Source organism: Macaca mulatta, chromosome 8 (assembly GCF_049350105.2).
Source record: "Macaca mulatta isolate MMU2019108-1 chromosome 8, T2T-MMU8v2.0, whole genome shotgun sequence".
Taxonomy (NCBI): Eukaryota; Metazoa; Chordata; class Mammalia; order Primates; family Cercopithecidae; genus Macaca; species Macaca mulatta.
The window spans coordinates 143406750-143425071 of NC_133413.1; the positions used below are offsets into that span (position 1 = coordinate 143406750).

At 45.1% G+C, this 18322-nt stretch overlaps 2 protein-coding genes across 6 annotated transcripts in view; one reads left to right on the forward strand and one right to left on the reverse strand.

The window, feature by feature from the left end:
* Nucleotides 1–18322, forward strand: part of TG (thyroglobulin) — a 273223-nt gene that overhangs the window by 159075 nt on the left and 95826 nt on the right. The window contains exon 41 of the mRNA XM_028852295.2: nt 4900–5102. Coding sequence (XP_028708128.2) covers nt 4900–5102 — 203 coding nt within the window. The remainder of the gene's footprint in view (nt 1–4899; nt 5103–18322) is intronic.
* SLA (Src like adaptor) overlaps nt 11810–18322 on the reverse strand; it is an 83634-nt gene continuing 77121 nt past the window's right edge. For all 5 annotated transcript variants that reach the window (XM_077944056.1, XM_077944058.1, XM_015146024.3 and 2 more), the window contains 2 exons: nt 15096–15228; nt 11810–13833 (listed from right to left, as the gene is read on the reverse strand). In XM_077944056.1, coding sequence (XP_077800182.1) covers nt 13620–13833; nt 15096–15228 — 347 coding nt within the window. In that variant the 3' untranslated portion in view covers nt 11810–13619. The remainder of the gene's footprint in view (nt 13834–15095; nt 15229–18322) is intronic.

The following is an 18322-nucleotide window of genomic DNA, read 5'->3' on the forward strand; positions in this document are numbered from 1 at the left end:
GGGCAGAGCAGCAGCAACAGTGCCGTGATGCAGATTCAGGGTTCCTGCTATGGAGGAGCCGTCTCCCGCCTGCCTCAGGCGAGCTCAGAGACAGGACTGAGCCTGACCCTGCAGAGGCCAACAGGAAGCATGTGCTCATCTCCTGAAGCCCAAAGGGGCCAGTCCTTCATTCCAGTTAATCCCCCAGTAAGCCTGTGACACTGGTGCAACCGTTCCCTCTTTCATATATATATATATATATATTTTTTTTTTTTTTTTTTTTTTTTGAGGCAGAGTCTTGCTCTGTCGCCCAGGCTGGAATGCAGTCGCCAGATCTCAGCTCACTGCAAGCTCCGCCTCCCGGGTTCACGCCATTCTCCTGCCTCAGCCTCCCGAGTAGCTGGGACTACAGGCGCCTGCCACCTCGCCCGGCTAGTTTTTTGTACTTTTTAGTAGAGACGGGGTTTCACCGTGTTAGCCAGGATGGTCTCGATCTCCTGACCTCGTGATCCACCCGTCTCGGCCTCCCAAAGTGCTGGGATTACAGGCTTGAGCCACCATGCCCGGCCCATATTTTTTAAATAATAGATTTTATTATTTAGAGCTGTTTTAAGTTTATAGAAAAGTTGAGCGGAAAGGACAGAGTTCCCATACACTCCCTTCTCCCCCTCCTTCTTCCCCTACTATTCATAAGATGCTTTGATTGGACACATGTGTTATACTTGACGAGCCGATGGTGGTGTGTTATGATTTACTCAAGTCCACAGTTTACCTTGGGGTTCGTCCTGTGTGTTGGATGCTCTCTAGGATTTGTGGACTGCCTGATGTCCTGGATCCACTGTTACAAGGTCCAACAGGATCATTTTGTTGCACTCCAACTTTCCTGTACTCCACCTCTTCATCTCTCTCTTTTTCCAGTTTAAGTCATTGAAAATTGCAGTTCAGAAGATAGGTTTGGAAAGAGCTGGTTACTTTGCATGTCAGCCTCAGCCTAGGATTCTGCAGGGAATGTGGCTTTGCATCTGAGCGGGATGGGGTCTGAGAGCTGCTCTGTGGCTCCATGGTGCCAAAACTCTGAGCAGCTCCTTCCTTCCCCATCCCAGTGCAGGCTGCCTGTCTGTGAGTGGAAGATGCTAAGCCTTGCAGGGCGTCTCACATGAGATGAAGTGTGTGAGGACAAGCACCAGGACTCACCCATGTTCATTCCCCGCTTCTTCCCTAGACAGGGTTGTTTTTATCATTTCCTGGCCCAGTATCTGGCCAGTGGCTGGCACAGAACTGCCTCCTGATCTCAGCAGAGGCAGCCCTGTCACTCACAGAGCCAGGCTGAGCAGCCCCTCATTAGTATCATCTCGTTTGATAAACGTGTGCGGCATCTGTTGCTGTACTCCAGAGTGAAAACGGTCCCTGAAAGCCCGAGGCTCCAGAGGTACTTTGTGAAAGAGACCAGAGGAAAATGAAAGCAGAAGCTTGTGCCAGTCCTGAGGCCCACTAGACAAACGCATGCTCTCTGATGAAAAAAGGCAAACCCAGCCCAGTGTTTAAAGGGAGTCTTGGTTCCTATGGATATGAGCAGTTGGAAAGGAAGCAGTTGCTGGGTGAAGGGAGGCCATTTCCCCAAGCCTGGACCCTGCAGCAGGACAGACCCCAGGGGGCATCTGGCACCAAGTCATTGTTTCTCTCTGTCTGGCAAAGCAATGCAGTGAAGGGAACTGGGGCGGTGGCGTCTGGGACACAGGAGGAGAGGCTGGACAAGGGGCCTATGGGCTCTGCAGGATGTGGGAGCAGAGGAAATGTGCTTTGGCCAAGACACCAGACAGAAGGTCCGGCTGCCAACGGTAACCACACACGCCATGACTTCATCGTTTCTGGGACACTCGGAGGCCTACTGAGCAGGTCTGCTCTCCTCTCTACCCAAAACGACTCAGAATGCTCCCTCAGCAGGTGCCCCCTCACAGGCAGGCTGGAGACAAGGACACACTGCTAAGAGCATCAGCAACATGTTAGAACCTAAACTTGTTCTATTTTATTAAAAATTAGTCTTCTATGGTGCTTTATGACAAGCACTGTTCTGTTCCCGTTACAAGTATTAACTAATTTACTCAACCTTATGAGGAAGTGCTATTATCATCCCCATTTTACAGATGGAGAAAATCGAAGCACACAAACATTAACTTGTCCAGGGCCCCTCAAGGCTGTACATGGTGGAGCTGGGACTGCAGCCAGCTGGTCTGGCTTCATGGCCGCTACACTACACTGCCTCTTGTTGATGTTCTCTGGCAAGACCAGGGCAAGCATAGAACGGTGCTAAGGGGCTTCCGTCAGGTCGTTGAAGAGATCGAATGAGCAAACAAGAGCTAATTCAACAATGAGGGAGCAGGGAATGCTTGCTGGGTGCTCTGAGCAGAGAAGTAGGAGCCAGGAAGTATGGGGCAGACCAGGGCAGGTGGCAGTGGGTGGAGAATAGTGTTAGCGCAGGCCAGGAGGGCTTCCATTCAGGTCAGTTCTCCCTGTGGGCAGCTGAGACCGGTCCTCTGGTGTCTTGCCCCTGGGCCTGAGCCTCGAAGCACATCAGATGGGGCACAGAGTGTGCCTGTGGCATGACTGAGTGAGGTGGGACCTCAGGATGAGAACTGGGGATGAGACACACAGACTGCAGCAGAGGGGGTGGCCCCTGGGCAGTGATGGGGACCCAGACTAAGGAAAGCCAGGAAGAAGTTTGCACTTGATGCAGTAGGAATGAGGGAGGTATAAAGGCTTTTTGAATAGAGAAATTTCAGAAATAAAGCACTGAAACTTTTTAATGCACATCATGGATTTTTCAACAAACATTTATTGAATTGGGTTGAATGTTAGGACAGAATTCTGATTGTGAATGAGGATTTGAGTCCCAACTTGATCTCAGATTCACTTCTCCCATCTAAACAAGCTCATTCCCTCTAAAGTTTCGGTTTTTTCACCAGTAAAGGAAAAGATTGGACCAGACATATTGGACTGTAATTGTTTGGTAATTGCCTTCTGCGTTTGTCTCTGAGGTTGTGTGGTCCCTAGGGCTAGGTAGGATCTCTCTTGCTTTCTGCCGTACCCAGCATAGTGCCTGATACCAGCTGAAGCCTAGTTCATATTTGTTGGATGAGTGGCCCCTTGAACACATGCTCACCTGTGACCTCTCAGAAGTCTAGACCCCAGCAGTCAATATTGACCCTTATCATATAGTGGAAAAAAGCTAATACATGGGAAGGGAGAGTCAGGAACATTTTCTCTCCTCCTTATGCCTGGAATACAGGCTGTGGATGTCACTTTCCAGATTTGCAGGACCTGATCTGACTCAGTTGGTGCCCTGCTTTCCCGGGCTGCCTGAGACCTTAGAGGAAACAAACACATTCATCCTAACAAATGGATCATAAGAGCAATCCAGAAAGTTCACAATGAGGATCATGTTCTACCAATGGCTTCACCAGTCCCAGAACACAAAATGCATTTGAAGAACTTCTGAACATTTCCACAGCTGGAAGAATAATTTGTATCATTATGCACTCTGAGCTAAGTGGAGTGCTCAGGCAGGCTGGAGACAAGGACACTCTGCTAAGAGCATCAGCGACATAATGTTAGAACCTAAACCTGTTCTATCTTATGAAAAATTAATCTTCCATAGTGGTTTATGACAAGCACTATTCTGTTCTCCTTACAAATATTAACTAATTTAGTCAACAACCTTATGAGGAAGTGCTATTATCACCCCCGTTTTACAGATGGGGAAAATCAAAGCACACAAACATGAACTTGTCCAGGGCCCCTCAAGGCTATCAATGGTGCAGCTGGGACTGCAGCCGGCTGCTGTGGCTCCATGGTGAGACCGTGGTATTCTCTTCAACTTTGTGATTACTAGACTGGGGAATCAGGATGCAAGATTTTTCTGTTTTTTCTTTTCTTTTTTCCTATTTGGGAATATGGGTCTTATCAGTAGTTTCTTGCTGGATGCTGAATCCTGTGAATCATAACTATGGTGCCTCATGGAGAAACGTGAGGAGTCTGGAGCTCAGGGAGCGGGCTGGGCTGCTGACACACACAGGACTGTCACCAACATGTAGGTGGTAATGAAAGCCATGGAACTTGATGAGGTTCCTTACTGCAAAGTCAGAAAGGAAGAATGGGAACCTCAGATGAGACGAGAATGAGATCTGGTGTTTCAAGGTCTGATAAAGAGGACAAGTTAGTGGAGTAGTTTGACAAGGATCTACTGAATTCAGAAGACAACCAGAAGTGTATGTAGTGTCTCAAAAGCCTAAGGAGAAGAGCATATTTTTGCTATACTTGTTTGTATCTGGATCATTTTATTAAAAAAAAATAGTGCTGAGTTTTCAGCAAATGTTAATTGGATTCTATGAAAAAGGAAAGAGATCAATTCAGTTGCATGCTAATAAAGGCTTCAGATGATGAGGTGAGGGGATGGGTGGGATCCAGAGCCCCAGCCTGGCCTGGCCATTGTCGGGGATAGCCACCTGCAATAGTCAAAGACATGGGGCAGAGAGTTCACCTCCTTCCCACTGATTGGCCAAGCTAGTGGTGGACCTGAAGATGTGCTGCCTCTAATCTGAGCAAGTCCCCTCAGCTAATGACAGGGAAGCTGTGGCTCAGAGAGTTATAAGGACATGATCAAGGTCTCCTAGCTGGCAAAGGAGAGGTACAAAAACATGGCCTCCTAGCTGGCTAGCATTCAGGCCTATGTGTGTCTGGTCTCAAGGCCCCTGCTCCTCCACTGTTCCTCACTGTATTTGGAACCCGCAGTCCCGACCTGTGAGGACAAGAGCCCAGAGCCCCTGGAGGGGCCACGTACGTTCCTGCCCTAGACAGCACCATGATTTTCAAATCCAAGTTTGCAAAGTCACAAAGGATAAAAGGCTTTCCTCTTTTCTGAAGGGTCCGGAGAGGTGAGTGGCAACTGGGGGCTGCTGGACCAGGTGGCGGCTCTGACCTGGGTGCAGACCCACATCCGAGGATTTGGCGGGGACCCTCGGCGTGTGTCCCTGGCAGCAGACCGTGCTGGGGCTGATGTGGCCAGCATCCACCTTCTCATGGCCAGGGCCACCAACTCCCAACTTTTCCGGAGAGCTGTGCTGATGGTAAGTGGTGTGTGTTCCACCTTCAGTCTTACTGTAGTTATGGCTGGGGGAGGTGGTTCGCCTGTGCTTCAAAAGTCTAACTGGTGTCAATTGCTTGGGTTTCCCTTGTCCTTTGTCCTGAGTGTGGATCCTGCTTGGAGTTTTCCATGTATGTGTGATTCCACAATGCTAACTTTTTCCCACTCATGTCTGAAGTGCTAAAAATTTTAGATGGTAAAGTGTTTCTATTTCCTGAGAGTGGTTCATTAGGATTTAGTGATCTGAACCATCTATTATCTCTCTTGTCAATGAATGATGGCAAAGAAGAGAACTCACTGCTTGCAATTCTACTGAATGGTGTGAAGTGCCGGCTACGTGAGGATGAGGATGATGGTGATGAGGAGGAAGATGATGGTGGTAATGATGATGATGATGGTGATGATACAATGATGTTGATGATGACAATAATTATAATGGAAAAAATAACCTGGTTGGCCACTGCATACGCCCTGACATTTATTGATCTGTCATTGATTAGTTTCTAATTTTATGGCACATCCAATTTGTGCCAGATGTGCTGTGCATCTGGAAATGCCATGAAAAATTATACATAGCCCAGTTCTTAGGAAGCTTGTCATTAGTGGGGGTTGAGGGACGAATGCTTAAAGTAGATATTTACAAGACGATCTTAGGGCAGCCCAAAGAGAAGGCCCCAACCAAGCATAAGGGAAGGAGGGAGTTTGGATCAGCACATCCCTTGAGGGGAGTGTCTGAGCCAAATACTGAATGCTGGGTAGGCATTTACCTAGAGACAAAGTCCTGGCAACAGGGAAAGCTTGGAGGACAGAGCCCTGGTGGGGTAGCAGTGTGGAGGCAGAGAGGAGCCAGACCACCCTGAACAACTTGGGTTTTATCCCGAGTCCATGGGGAGCCATCGGAGTGGTTTTGATTATTTATTTGTTTGCTTGTTTGTTTTATTTTATTTTATGATTTTAACCACTTTAAGTGTTCTGTTCATTGGGATTAAGTACATTCTCAATCTTGTGCAACCATTACTACTATTGCCAGAAGAGAACCTCTGTATCCATTAACGCCCACATCTCCTCATTCTTTCAGCCCCTGGTAACCGCTACTCTACTTTCTATCTCTATCCATTTGCCTGTAGTAGGTGCCTCATATTAGTGTAATCATGTAAGATTTGTCCTTATGTATCTGGCTTATTTCACTTAGCATAATGTCTTTAAGGTCCATCCATATTGTCAGAATTTCTCTCCTTTTTATGGCTGCATAATATTCCATTGTGCAGAGGGACCACATTTTGTTTATCTACTCATCTGTTGATGGACATTTGAGTTCTACCTTTTGCCTATTGTGAACAGTGCTGCTGTGAACATGGGTGTGCCATCAGAAGGCCTTTAAGCAGGAAGGAAACGTGCTTACAGCTGCCCTTCAGGACAACCTCTCTTAAAGCTGGCTGAAGGATGAATTTAAGAGGGGCAATGCTGGAGGTGGAGAAAGCAATTAGGACACTGTGAAGTTAAGGAAAGATGGAGAATGACTAACTGCACCTCAGCCTTGCCCGACCTTTTAGGGATCCAAACTCTTGATCCTAGGAGGGTAGGAGAAGAATCATTGTTTGGGCACAACTGATGCTAGACCAGCATTGTCACCGTTGCCAACAGTAAGCTGTGTCACCTGCCACGCATCTCTCTCCATCAGCCACAGGAGCCTTTCATGTTCCTTCGAGTCCATGCTCTGTTCTGGCCCATACAGGCAGTTTCCTTTGCATGGAACAGTTTTCCCCATCCCCCTCTTTGCCTTCCCTACTTTTTCTTTAGAGAAGCCTTCCTGACTTTTCAGCCTAGAACTGAGCCCTTTTTACATGGCTTGTGCTGCCTGTACATCTCCTATGCAGCATTTACCAGGATTTCCAACAGTAAGTAATTGCTCTTAGTGCCAAAGCTGCTGCCTCACAAGACTGCAAGCTCCAGCCGAGCAGGGGCTGGGTGTGCCTTGCTCTCCATGGGACCCCGAGCACCCCCACACAGCACATCTTAGAGTCCGTGGATGTGCTGTAATTATTTGGGGGCAGCAATGAGCAGATGACTGGGGGAGGATTCAGCTGTTACTCTCAGGGGCCCAGGGACCCACAGGATACACCAGCTCCCTCCCTTCCATCCCTTTCTTGTGAGTCTTGTCCTTTGATTCCAATTTTCTGCAATCTGTCCCTCTGAAGTTGATCCATCTCAGTGGCAGGAGAATTGAGCACAAACATCTTTCAGTTCCTGGTGTTGAAAACAAACCATCCTGCATTGAATTGATCCTGGAGAGATTTCTCCAGGGTCCTTTCAGAAACCAGACACTCATTAGGACCCAGGAGATGCCAAAAATACCTTCCAATGGGCTCAGAAAGCAGATTTTTCTTTTTGAGGGTTTAGGTGTTTGGGGAATTTCAAATACTAATCTGCTTTAACAAATGGCAGTGTATTTAAAAATAAACCCTTCCATCTGTTTTAGTCATTTGGAAGCAGCTTTTACAACTGCTTCCAGCAGTCCTTGGGATGCATGTGAAATTATTTGGAATTGAGAGAACTAAAATACTTCAATATATTAGCAGTTCTTAAATGTGTTCTTTATCAACAGATGTTTGGGGAAATGAATATGAGTTGGCAGTTTATTCTAGGATAAAATCTTAAGTCTCTCTGCAAATCTTGGGGCCAGAACTGTTGAAACATTGGTCAAGGGAAAGCCTGTGATGACAATGAATAACCTGTATTCATTCAGCACATCTGAGACCGCAGCACTTTCAGTGTCTTATCTTACCAACTCCTTGACTGATTGGCATGGGGACTTTATTTTATTTTTCAATCTAGAGATAAGAAATCTGAGGTTCAGAGAGATTTAGTGACCTACCAAAGAACACACAGCAAGGAAGAAGCTGTGTTAAGGACTAGAACCTAAAGCCAAGTCCTGTGTTTCCCCACTCTATGATGCTGCCTCTCCAGGAATTTGGGACTCTCCTGGGGTCTCAAGGTGTAAGATAAAGAGCCGAAGCCTAAGATCAGATAGGCCTGCATGAAGATCCTAGTCTTGGAGAAAACACTTCACCTTATATTCTTCACGTATCAAATTAAATCAGTGTGATGAATTCTGTTTCCCAAGGTCTCGAGATATTGTCAGGACTGATGGTTTGCAAAGTGTCCTGCACAACGTAGGAACTCAAGAAATCAAGCTCCTTCTTCCCTCTTCCCTTGCCAAGGGAAGGCAACTCCAGACAGAAGTATGTCCTAGGGTATTTCACCCGTTCTGGGGCTGGGTTGGAGGATGAAGGATGACTTGTTGCAAACATGCATCCTGTGGCTCTGTCCCTGCACAGTCTTAAGACAGGGAAGTCATGTCCTCTGTGGTATGATTCACGGACCCAGAAAACATTTCCCTTGCTGTCCTATGACAGCGCCCCAAGTGTGCATTCCTCAGGGTGAACTCCTGGCCTCAGGAATCAGCCTCGAGCTAAATTTTCTGGTCTTGTTTTTTACTCCATTCCTGCATGAATCCTGCATGAATCCTACACTCCAGGCTCACTAACTATCACCCCTTTGAGGAAATGCCGTGCCTTCCTCCAGGCCTTTTTGTCTCTGTTCTTTGTTCAGCATATCCAGTATCCACCTGGAAAGTTCCTGCTGTCCTTCAGGACTCAGCTGAAGTGAAGCCTCCAAGCCTTTCCTCGTCTCTTGAAATAGAAGGCAAGAATCTCACCTTAGTGAAAACACTTATATGTAGCAATTCTTAGGAACTGTGCCTTATTTTACATGCTTGTTATTTTTCTAACATCTCTCATCCCAATTCTACTATGACTAGGTGCTTGAAAACTTATATGAGTTTCATGCTTTTAGTGTTTCCTTAACACTTAGCACAGCACTTGGTTCAGAGACAGTGCTGAGTTCCACTAAAGTGATGAGAGAGATGGTGGTTTGGGCTCAGAACACTGTTCTCTATTGTTTTTGCAGTATATCTCATAGTATGAGCATGCTATGCTTGTCTATTCAGAATTCACCAAGATATTCATGAGTTTTGATGCTTCTGTATATATCTTAGAATAAGTTTATTGAGGTTTTATTCTAATATTTTTGCTGGGAGTTTGAGTGACATAGACTTGGTCATTAATTTCAGAAAAAAAAAATCTACATTGTAATGATGTTAAGCCTGGCATTTACGAATCAGGTAAACACTGTAACCGTGTATTACACGTAGTATTTTTGCCTTGTTAGGTCTTTCATGCAGTTTTGAACATTTTTTAATAAAAGTTTTGTGAAATCATTGTGAGGTAAGTTCCCACACATACCGTCATCTGGTTGGTATTGTTGATGCTGTCTTCTTTTCTATTGTATTTTCCAGGTTGAAAATACTAGTGTTAGGAAATAAGTGGATTCAGCAATTTGCTGAGCTGTTTTGTCATGTCTAATGCTTTGCCTGTCGGTTTCTTTGGGTTTTCTATGAAGTTTCCTCATTATTCTGCAAATAATGGCAGGTTTATTTCTATACCTATTGAAGCAAAATGCTCAGTTGATATAAGAAGGAGACCCAGTACTAAAGCAGTTTAGTGGATAAATAAGTTCCTTTTTTTTTTTTTTTTTTCTTTCTCTCTCTCTCATAACATCTGCCAAGGTGGGCAGTCCAGGTGTCTCTGGATCACTCAGGGCTCTGGTTTCTTCTAGATATTTCTCTGCTATTTCTTAAGGCCTTCCTCATCTGCATGGTTGAGTTTAGGCTGCCAGGTGTTCCAGATAGTAGGGAAGGGATGGAGAGGAAGGAGGACCACACCTGCCATCTTAGGGCTTTGCTGGCAAGGGGCACAATCCCTTTTCAGGTATGGTTACAAGCAGAACTGCATTTGATTTGCTTTTGTTCTTCATCACCTTTCTTGATCATGCTTGTTCATATTTTTATCACATTAGTCTACTTAAACAATGTTTTGCTTTTTTAAAATCTTCTCTATGGCTGTGTTTTCAGAAGTCTGTTTCACTGATGTCTTATATTATCTTCTACCTTCTCGTTTCTTTGGCTATCTATTGTTCCTTTAGCTTCTTAAGTTGAAAGTTAAACTCATTGCTTTCATTCTTTGTTTCTTGATCAATTTATTTCAAGCAATAATTTACCTTTTGACTATTTTATCAGCTACAGCCATGCAATTTTGAAAAGTAGCAATCTGTCATTTATTTATAATGTTTTATTTGTTGCATTATTTTCTTCTTAACCTAAGGATTTTTTTTAGACTTTAGATCCCTAGAATTTTTAAATTTTTATTCATCACTTTGGAATTTGATTTCCAATTTTATTACTTTATTATCGTAGAGCATGAGTTGGACGATGCTGACTCTGAAATTCATTAGTACTTTCTCTGTGACCTAATACATTATCCATTTGTTGGCAGAAAAGTTATACAGTGTTATCAAAATCTATCTACCTATTTATGTATTTACTTATCTTTGCTTACTGAATTAGTTTCTGAGATTTGTATGTTAAAATCTCCAAGTAAAATTATGGATTTATCTATTTGTCCCTGTTGCAGTTGCTTAATATATTCTGAAACTATATCATCCCATTAACATAGGTTGCAATCATTTTTTTCTTCTTAATATATTGTTCCTTTTGCACATCTCTATTTGCCATTATGTAATTTATTTTCACCTTGTCCCATTTTGTCTAAAAAATGGGACCACAGGTTTTCCTTTCATTCATTTTTGCATTAAAAATTTTTGCATTAAAATTTTAATTTTGCATTAAAATTTTTTGCCCATTTATTTTCAAATTTTGTGTGTCAATAGACAATGCTGGAATTTTAAAAATGTGTCCTCCACACAGCATGATCTTTCAGACATATCAGTGAAATGATCTTATCCCAACTTGGATCCTTTCAGTGGCTCCTCATGTCTCCTAGAACTGACCCTATGCCACCCCCTACCCTCTAGGGCCCTGCAGGACCTTCCTGATACCTCCTACTCACATTCCATGCTTCCCTAGCTCCCTCAGTCTGGCCACCCTGCCTTCTTTTAGCTCCTTCAGCATGCAGTCTTGCTCCTCCTGCCTGCAGGAATTGCCCCATTATTCCTGCGGACTCCATACACTTCCTAGATCTTTACATGGCTGTTTGCTGCTCACCTTTCAGGCCTCAGCCCAAACATTGCCTCTGCTTGGAGGCCTTTCCTAAGCCTGGACCTGAAGGATGCCCTGCCTGCCAGGTGACTGCTTGGAGCCTGCCCTCACCATCATTACCAAGCATCTTGTTTATTTATGATGTCAAACTCCATGATATCAGAGACCTCATCTGGTTTTCATTGCTACAGCCCCAGTCCCTGAGCAGTGTCTATTTAGTAGGTGTCCAGAAATATCTGCAGAAAGAAATTCTTGGAAGAATGAATAGCACAGCTATCACAAGTAATGTGCAGAAAATCTAGGCGAGACGTTTTTATAACAATCGTTCAGAATTTGGTCTTTCCTTCAATCCCTTAAACCCATCTTCAAGTTTCATGAGACACCCCCCAGAGTCATACACTCTGGTTTTTCTTAAGGCCACACCTAAAGAAGATGCTGAGCTGCTAACTGGCACCAGGTTTCTCTGGGTGATCTTTGCTCCTCTCTCTCTAGTTGTACATTTATTTGAGAATTTGAAACCCTCAGAGCTTCTGAATGAAGCACCCATCCCCCTCAACCCAGAAACTCTCCCTATGTGCTAAAGGTTAAATATTTATTAGGTTTATTTTAATCAGGAATAAATACATGATTTAGCAAAGTGTAATGCTTCCCATTTAGAAATCCCTCTGGTGCTCCCCAAACATTCCAATCACATTCTTCACAACAGAAAACAATACATAAGAACATAAGATGCTGTGCAGACATCTGGAGTTCAGGGGGTCACCTGCCTTATGCGGGAAGTCAATATCCACAGTGTTACATTCATTTCTCATACGTTGGCTGGTTCCTTTGAAATAGCCTTTTGGAATTGTTGGGGAAACCACAGATGTCTCCTTGTATAAACACACTGGAATCTATGATACAGAAAGTCGTGTAACTGCACATATACATACCACTAGCACGATGAGCTCAGATGGACGGAATGCTTATGTGAGCAGACAGACAGGGAGAGGTACTGCAAGCATGTTCCCCTCCTTCCCCAGAATCCCTTTGAAACCGGGAAACATGAGTCATAGATTCATCTGCAGCCCACTCTTTTCCTAGCAGGATTTGGATGGCAGCTTCTCCTTCTCTGGCTATACATTGTGTTTTCTCCCTTGTCTCTTAAAATTATGCGTGACATCATTAATCCACTTGAACTCCCCATCTTTCCTGGAGTTCAGCATTTTTCCTCATATGGATGCCAGACCCTTCTTAGAATAAAGTACTGCGTGAGTTAATTCTTTAGACTGCGTCCATTTCTTAAAAAAAAAAAATCCAGCTATTCTTACCTACCCGATCCAGCCAGCCCTTCCACTCTGAAGAGCAGCTGGAAAATGAGCTCCTGAGTGTCTCTCACCTGTCTCCAATTCCATCCTAAGCCATGAGCTGATTTCTCTTTTTACACATTTGTTTATACATTTTTTTTCCCTGTCTACACTGTGAACACCTCTGTTGGGGGTTGGGACTTATGCATCTTTTTTTTTTTTTTTTTTTTGGCTTGCCTGACACCTTACACAGGACTTAATGCAATGCCTATTCAGGCAATAAATGAATAGTTGATGCATTCATACAGACAAGAATCCCAGCATCTCAGAGAAGCTCTGTCTGCGCTGCAAAGCCGTGACTGCAGACATCAGGGAAGCTGGTGCTGTTCTAGGCTCGTCCCCTTGATTTCCCTGCCAGCAGCCTTCCTCTCATTCTTCTGGCCCTCTGCAGAATCAGGGGGGCCATCTGACTTCCACCCACATGGCTTTGGTGTGGGAGCAGGCCAAAGGTATCTCCCATTTGAAGGCTAAGAAGTCCTTTGGGCTAATGTTTAGTGTCACGAAGTTCCTTTAAAAAGAGAGGAAATCATACCAGAGGTCCCTATGGATTGGTTAAAGTAGTTCCATTCAGGGCACCCATCTGCAAACCCAGACCTTCTGCCAGGCCACAGCTTTTGTTTCCTCTCCCTCTCAGGCTTGCCCATGCAGAAGTTCTCTCCAATGACCTCAGAGTACTATCTGGACAGGTGCAGTTCCTTGGAGAACAGTCCTGGTGCACTTTCTTGTGCGAGTGGCTTTGTCCTTCCCACACACACAATGTGTGCATACATACATGCTGGGCTTTTCCAAGCATCGCCTGACATGTCATGATCCAATGTTTCGTGATGCCACAGCCCTGATCAGACACCGGGGGGCGGGGGGGTTCCTTTGGTCACGATGTGGATAGAGAAGATGTGAATTTGAGTCTCCGTGTGGCTTCTCTTGGCTTTTAAAATATGTGAGGTTCCTGGGGATCAGGGAACCTTGCTTTTTGCAAGATCCCAGGCAATAGTTGGAACTTCTGTTCCTTTTGGGCATGAACCATTGTGTCTGTTCTTGGCTAGTCCTCAAAGTAAGGTGGTGATGAGAAGAATGAGCTCTTTCTCTTGCTGCCACTGTACATCAGGGAGACACTTTTCTTCTTTCGATCAAAGGAGGTGTTGTCCTCACTTGTCAGGGACAGGTAAGAGGCTATGCTCTCTCGAAGGCCATAGCTGAAAAGGGATTCGTCTACCCCAAGTGGGTTCTCTGTTCCCTCAGGGTTCTCATGCAGTCTGTTGGTCAGAAGAAAAGGGGGCAGAGAAAGGGAAAAAAGAGAGTCACAGAGAGAGGAGGGGATAAAGGGCAAGAAAATGAGAACAGCAGGAAAAGAAAAACAAAAATCCTGGTGACTATTTCTCTAACTTATTATAATTTTTATTTATTTATTTTAAGATAGAGTCTCGCTCTGTTGCCCAGGCTGGAATGCAGTGGTGCAATCTCTGCTCACTGCAACCTCCGCCTCCCTGTCTCAAGTGATTCTCCCGCCTCAGCCTCCTGAGTAGCTGGGATTACAAGCATCCACCACCACACCCAGCTACTTTTTTGTATTTTGAGTAGAGACAGGGTTTCACCATGTTGGCCGGGCTGGGCTCAAACTCCTGACTTCAGGTGATCTGCCCACTTTGGCTTCCCAAAGTGCTGGGGTTACAGGCATGAGACACCGTGCCTGGCCCTAACTTATTCTAATTATTACCCTTACCTATTATTCTAACTACTCTAACTGCAATTATTCTAACCCATTATTTTAATTCTGGTTCTTACATTTGTGGGCCAAGGGATCTTGTACAAATCACTTAACCCATCTGAACCGCTCTTTTCTTGGATGGCTGATACTTCCAACTGTAAATTTTAGTAAAAATTAACTTTTGTTATTTACAAGAAAGAGTAGTTTTCTTCCTGTCTCGCATACTTTTGATCTCTGATTTTCTTTGATTTGCCGGTGGGATGTCTGGATTGATACTGAATTATTAAGATAACCCACAAATCCCGAACTACAGATATCCTTTAAAATTCACAGGCTGACAATGGAATAAACAGAACAAATCCATGAAATTTTTTTTTCTCTTAGAAAAAACAAAGAAGTCACTATAGGATTCTGCTGATGTGTTTAAGCTTTGTGAGTAGATTTTAAATAATATTAAATTTACACAGGATGTGTTAGTTTCTAGTATCCTAATAATCAGAAAAAGAAAAGTGGTATATTTCAGCTAGAATGTATACTGTTAGCATAGAATAAAGACTCAGTAAATGTTTGCAGAAACATGGGGAGCTGCCACACACATCGTGAGGCCTGAGGCTGCCCCTGCACCCAGGGATTCCCTTGGTCTACACTTGTGTGGGATGCTCACCCTCTAGTCTCAGCAGGGCTAGATGACCCTGGCCATGGTTTTCATGTACTAGGCACACATACTGTTTTGTGCTCACATGTTCACGGAGCACTTGCATGCACACACACACACACACACACACACACACACACACACCCCATACTCACCTGGACATTCTCCTCCAGTCCACGGTCTTCTGACGCAAGGTGACAGGTGAGTTGGAGGCCCTCACTGCTGGGGCAGCCGTGCTTTGTGTCAGGCAGGGTGTGGTGAGCACACAGCACAGGCCATCAGCCACCTCTGAGGAGGAAGCAGACAGCCGGTCAGGGACCCTGGATATGCCTCAGCCAGTGTGGGGTTCGGGCCTGAGACACCCACCAGTGCAGCTCCCTGGCTGTTGCCATGGGAAACTGGACCTGAGATTTCAAAGGGGCATGGTAGGTAGTGGCAGTGCTGAAAGCCGTGTGCCCAACTGTTTGAGAAATGTAAGCGTGCCCTGGTATCCTCTGCACTTAGCCAGGCACGGGCAGAGAGAGAGATTTAAGATCCAGTATCAACCAGGCTTGAATTTGAATTTTAGCTTTACCCGGATCGTAAATTACCAGGAACTTCTCTGAACTTTCCTTTCCTCAACTGCAGAATGAAAGAAATGAGGGAACAAGTGAGTGCCTGCAGAGGCCGCAGACTTCCAGGGTTTCCCACGAAGGCCCAATCCATTGACCTCACAGGGTGTGAGAATGGGGCTGCGTACAATACTGATCCCCACAATTGTGCATTTAGAATGGCACAGGTGGACTAAATACATCTCTAGGAGGAAAGATAAAAGAAACAATGAAAGAACGAAGGAAAGGAAGGGAGCAGAGGAGGAATGAAAGAGGGCAAGGAGGAAAAGCAAAGGTGAGAGGGAGAAGGAGGAAGAGGAGGAGGTGAAAATAGCACAAAAAGTAGAAGACACAGGAAGGGAGGGAAAAGAAAACAAAGATAAAGAGGGCAAAGAGAGAATGCAGACAAAGAAAGAATGAAAATAATCTCTCTTTCACTCTAGAGGCTTACGCACAAAAAGAATAAAAATTAAATAAACCTGTTTCTTTTTTCCCTTGTATGAAAATCTCTCTGTAAAACGTCTGACTCTCAGGGTCCCCCGTCTTTCCAGGTACATTACAAGGTAGCTTCTTTCTCTTGGAAGGCTTCTCCCTAGCCCATGTTATCATGAGAAAGACTTGATTCTGCTGTACTCAGCCATCTTAGAGATTGAGGAAATTCTGTGTAGTCTTGTTCAGGCTGAAAACCCCAGTGCTTCTGTGCCCCGGGGGGAGATGATGTGGCCAAGGGGGTGAGGTGCCACTGGCCTCCAGCAGGACTAAGCCACCCCTGGCCTCAGAGCCAATCCACCACCAGGTTTTAGAAAGCACATCACCCCTCTGACAGGCCCCACTTCCCATCTGATTTATGGAGTGCTCTCTGGGGCGTCCTTGCCAAAGAACAAAAGGAATTTGTAGCGGAAGAAGCACACGCAGCCTGTCACAGGGCAGGCAGGCCAGGAAGACCCTGTTACATGGTTTTCAGTCTGACTTCAACTGTGAACTCCAATGTCCACCCACACAGGTGCCCTTGGAGAAATGGGAGGTGAGACCATGAATTTAGGGGGAGATTTAATTGGATGGAAATCTAAAATAATGACTTGTCATGGGTTGGAAATGGAAACGACCTCCCAGGTTATGAGGCGAGGAAGATGAAGCCAGATGCAGAGGCTGGAGAGATCAGCTGCAGTGTGCAGCACAGGCAGGGGACACTCCGTGAGTGTCCTTCCTTAGACAGGTTAATACTCAGCGTGAAAAATACATTTTGACAAAGAGCAAAAGAACCACCACTCATAAGCACATAATATGAGCGCAGCACTGAGCTAGCCTCAGCCCCTGGATCTCATTGAGGCCTTGATCAACTTGTGTGGTCAGTATTGTTTTTTATTTTATTTTATTTTATTTTATTTTATTTTATTTTATATTTATTTTTTTACAGACGGAGTCTTGCTCTGTCGCCAGGCTGGAGTGCAATGGCGCAATCTTGGCTCATTGCAACCTCCGCCTCCCATATTCAAGCGATTCTCCTGCCTCAGCCTCCCAAGTAGCTGGGATTACAGGCACATGCCACCATGCCTGGCTAACTTTTTGTATTTTTAGTAGAGACGGGGTTTCACCACATTGGCCAGGATGGTTTCAATCTCCTGACCTCATGATCCACCCACCTCGGCCTCTCAAAGTGCTGAGATTACAGGCGTGAGCCACCACACGCGGCCATCAGTGTTTTTATACCCATTTTGGGGAGGGAAAAACTGAGCATCCCAAGGTGAAGTAACTTACTCAGGGCCATAGAAATGTGACCAAAATCAATCTTATTGACTCATTCTAAAAGCAACTCATTGCCTCTTAAATAGAGAAGAAAGATATCCTCCAGCTGTCCCTTGGGTTCAGACACGCTGGTCTATTTCACTCATGTCTACGGCTCATCAGAATGCACATTCCTCTGCACCTTTAGGGTCCAACACCTCTATATTCAAGGGTTCCTAGACCCTTAAGATCCCCAGCCCTTGATTTTCCCAGCCATATTTTAGAATTCATTTAAGCCCCACGCACTCTGTTCTCCCAGTAACCACCATGCATGGTGTACTTTAGGTGCCACATTTTTCACATGCATCTTTTTTTTTTTTTTCAATTGGACTAGCAGCAATCCTGTGAAGGTTATTGCATTTTAATCCCCATGTTGCAAATGAAAAAACTGAACCTCCATGATGCCAAGTAATTTGCCTAAAGGCATCATGATAAAAATTATAAGCAACCTCTTGTTAGATGTCTATTCAAACCCCTGGTGCACAATTCCTCTCATTCTGTGTCTTTTTTTTTTTTTTTTTTTTCTGTGAGACAGAGTCTTGCTCTGTTGCCCAGACTGGAGTGCAGTGGCGCAATCTTGGCTCACTGCAACCTCTGCCTCCCGGGTTCAAGCGATTTTCCTGCCTCAGCCTTCCGAATAGTTGGGATTACAGGTGCCTGCAACCACACGTGGCTAATTTTTGTATTTTTAGCAGAGACGGGGTTTCACCATGTTGGTCAGACTAGCCTCAAACTCCTGACCTCGGGCGATCCGCCCACCTCAGCCTCCCAAAGTCCTGGAATTACAGGCGTGAGCCACCGTGCCCAGCCCATGTCTTTAGAATGAATCCAGTGGAGATAAAAGTGGCCATGTGGCTTCCACTTGGGGATTCTCAATGGGGCATAGGAAGCACTTCGGGTTTTTACACCTTTTCAGTTATTCACAGAGGTGAACAGATGACTGTAATCCATTGAGTGGTTCGATGACCAGGAACATACCGTGGGAAGACGCCAGTGCTGCACTGGGG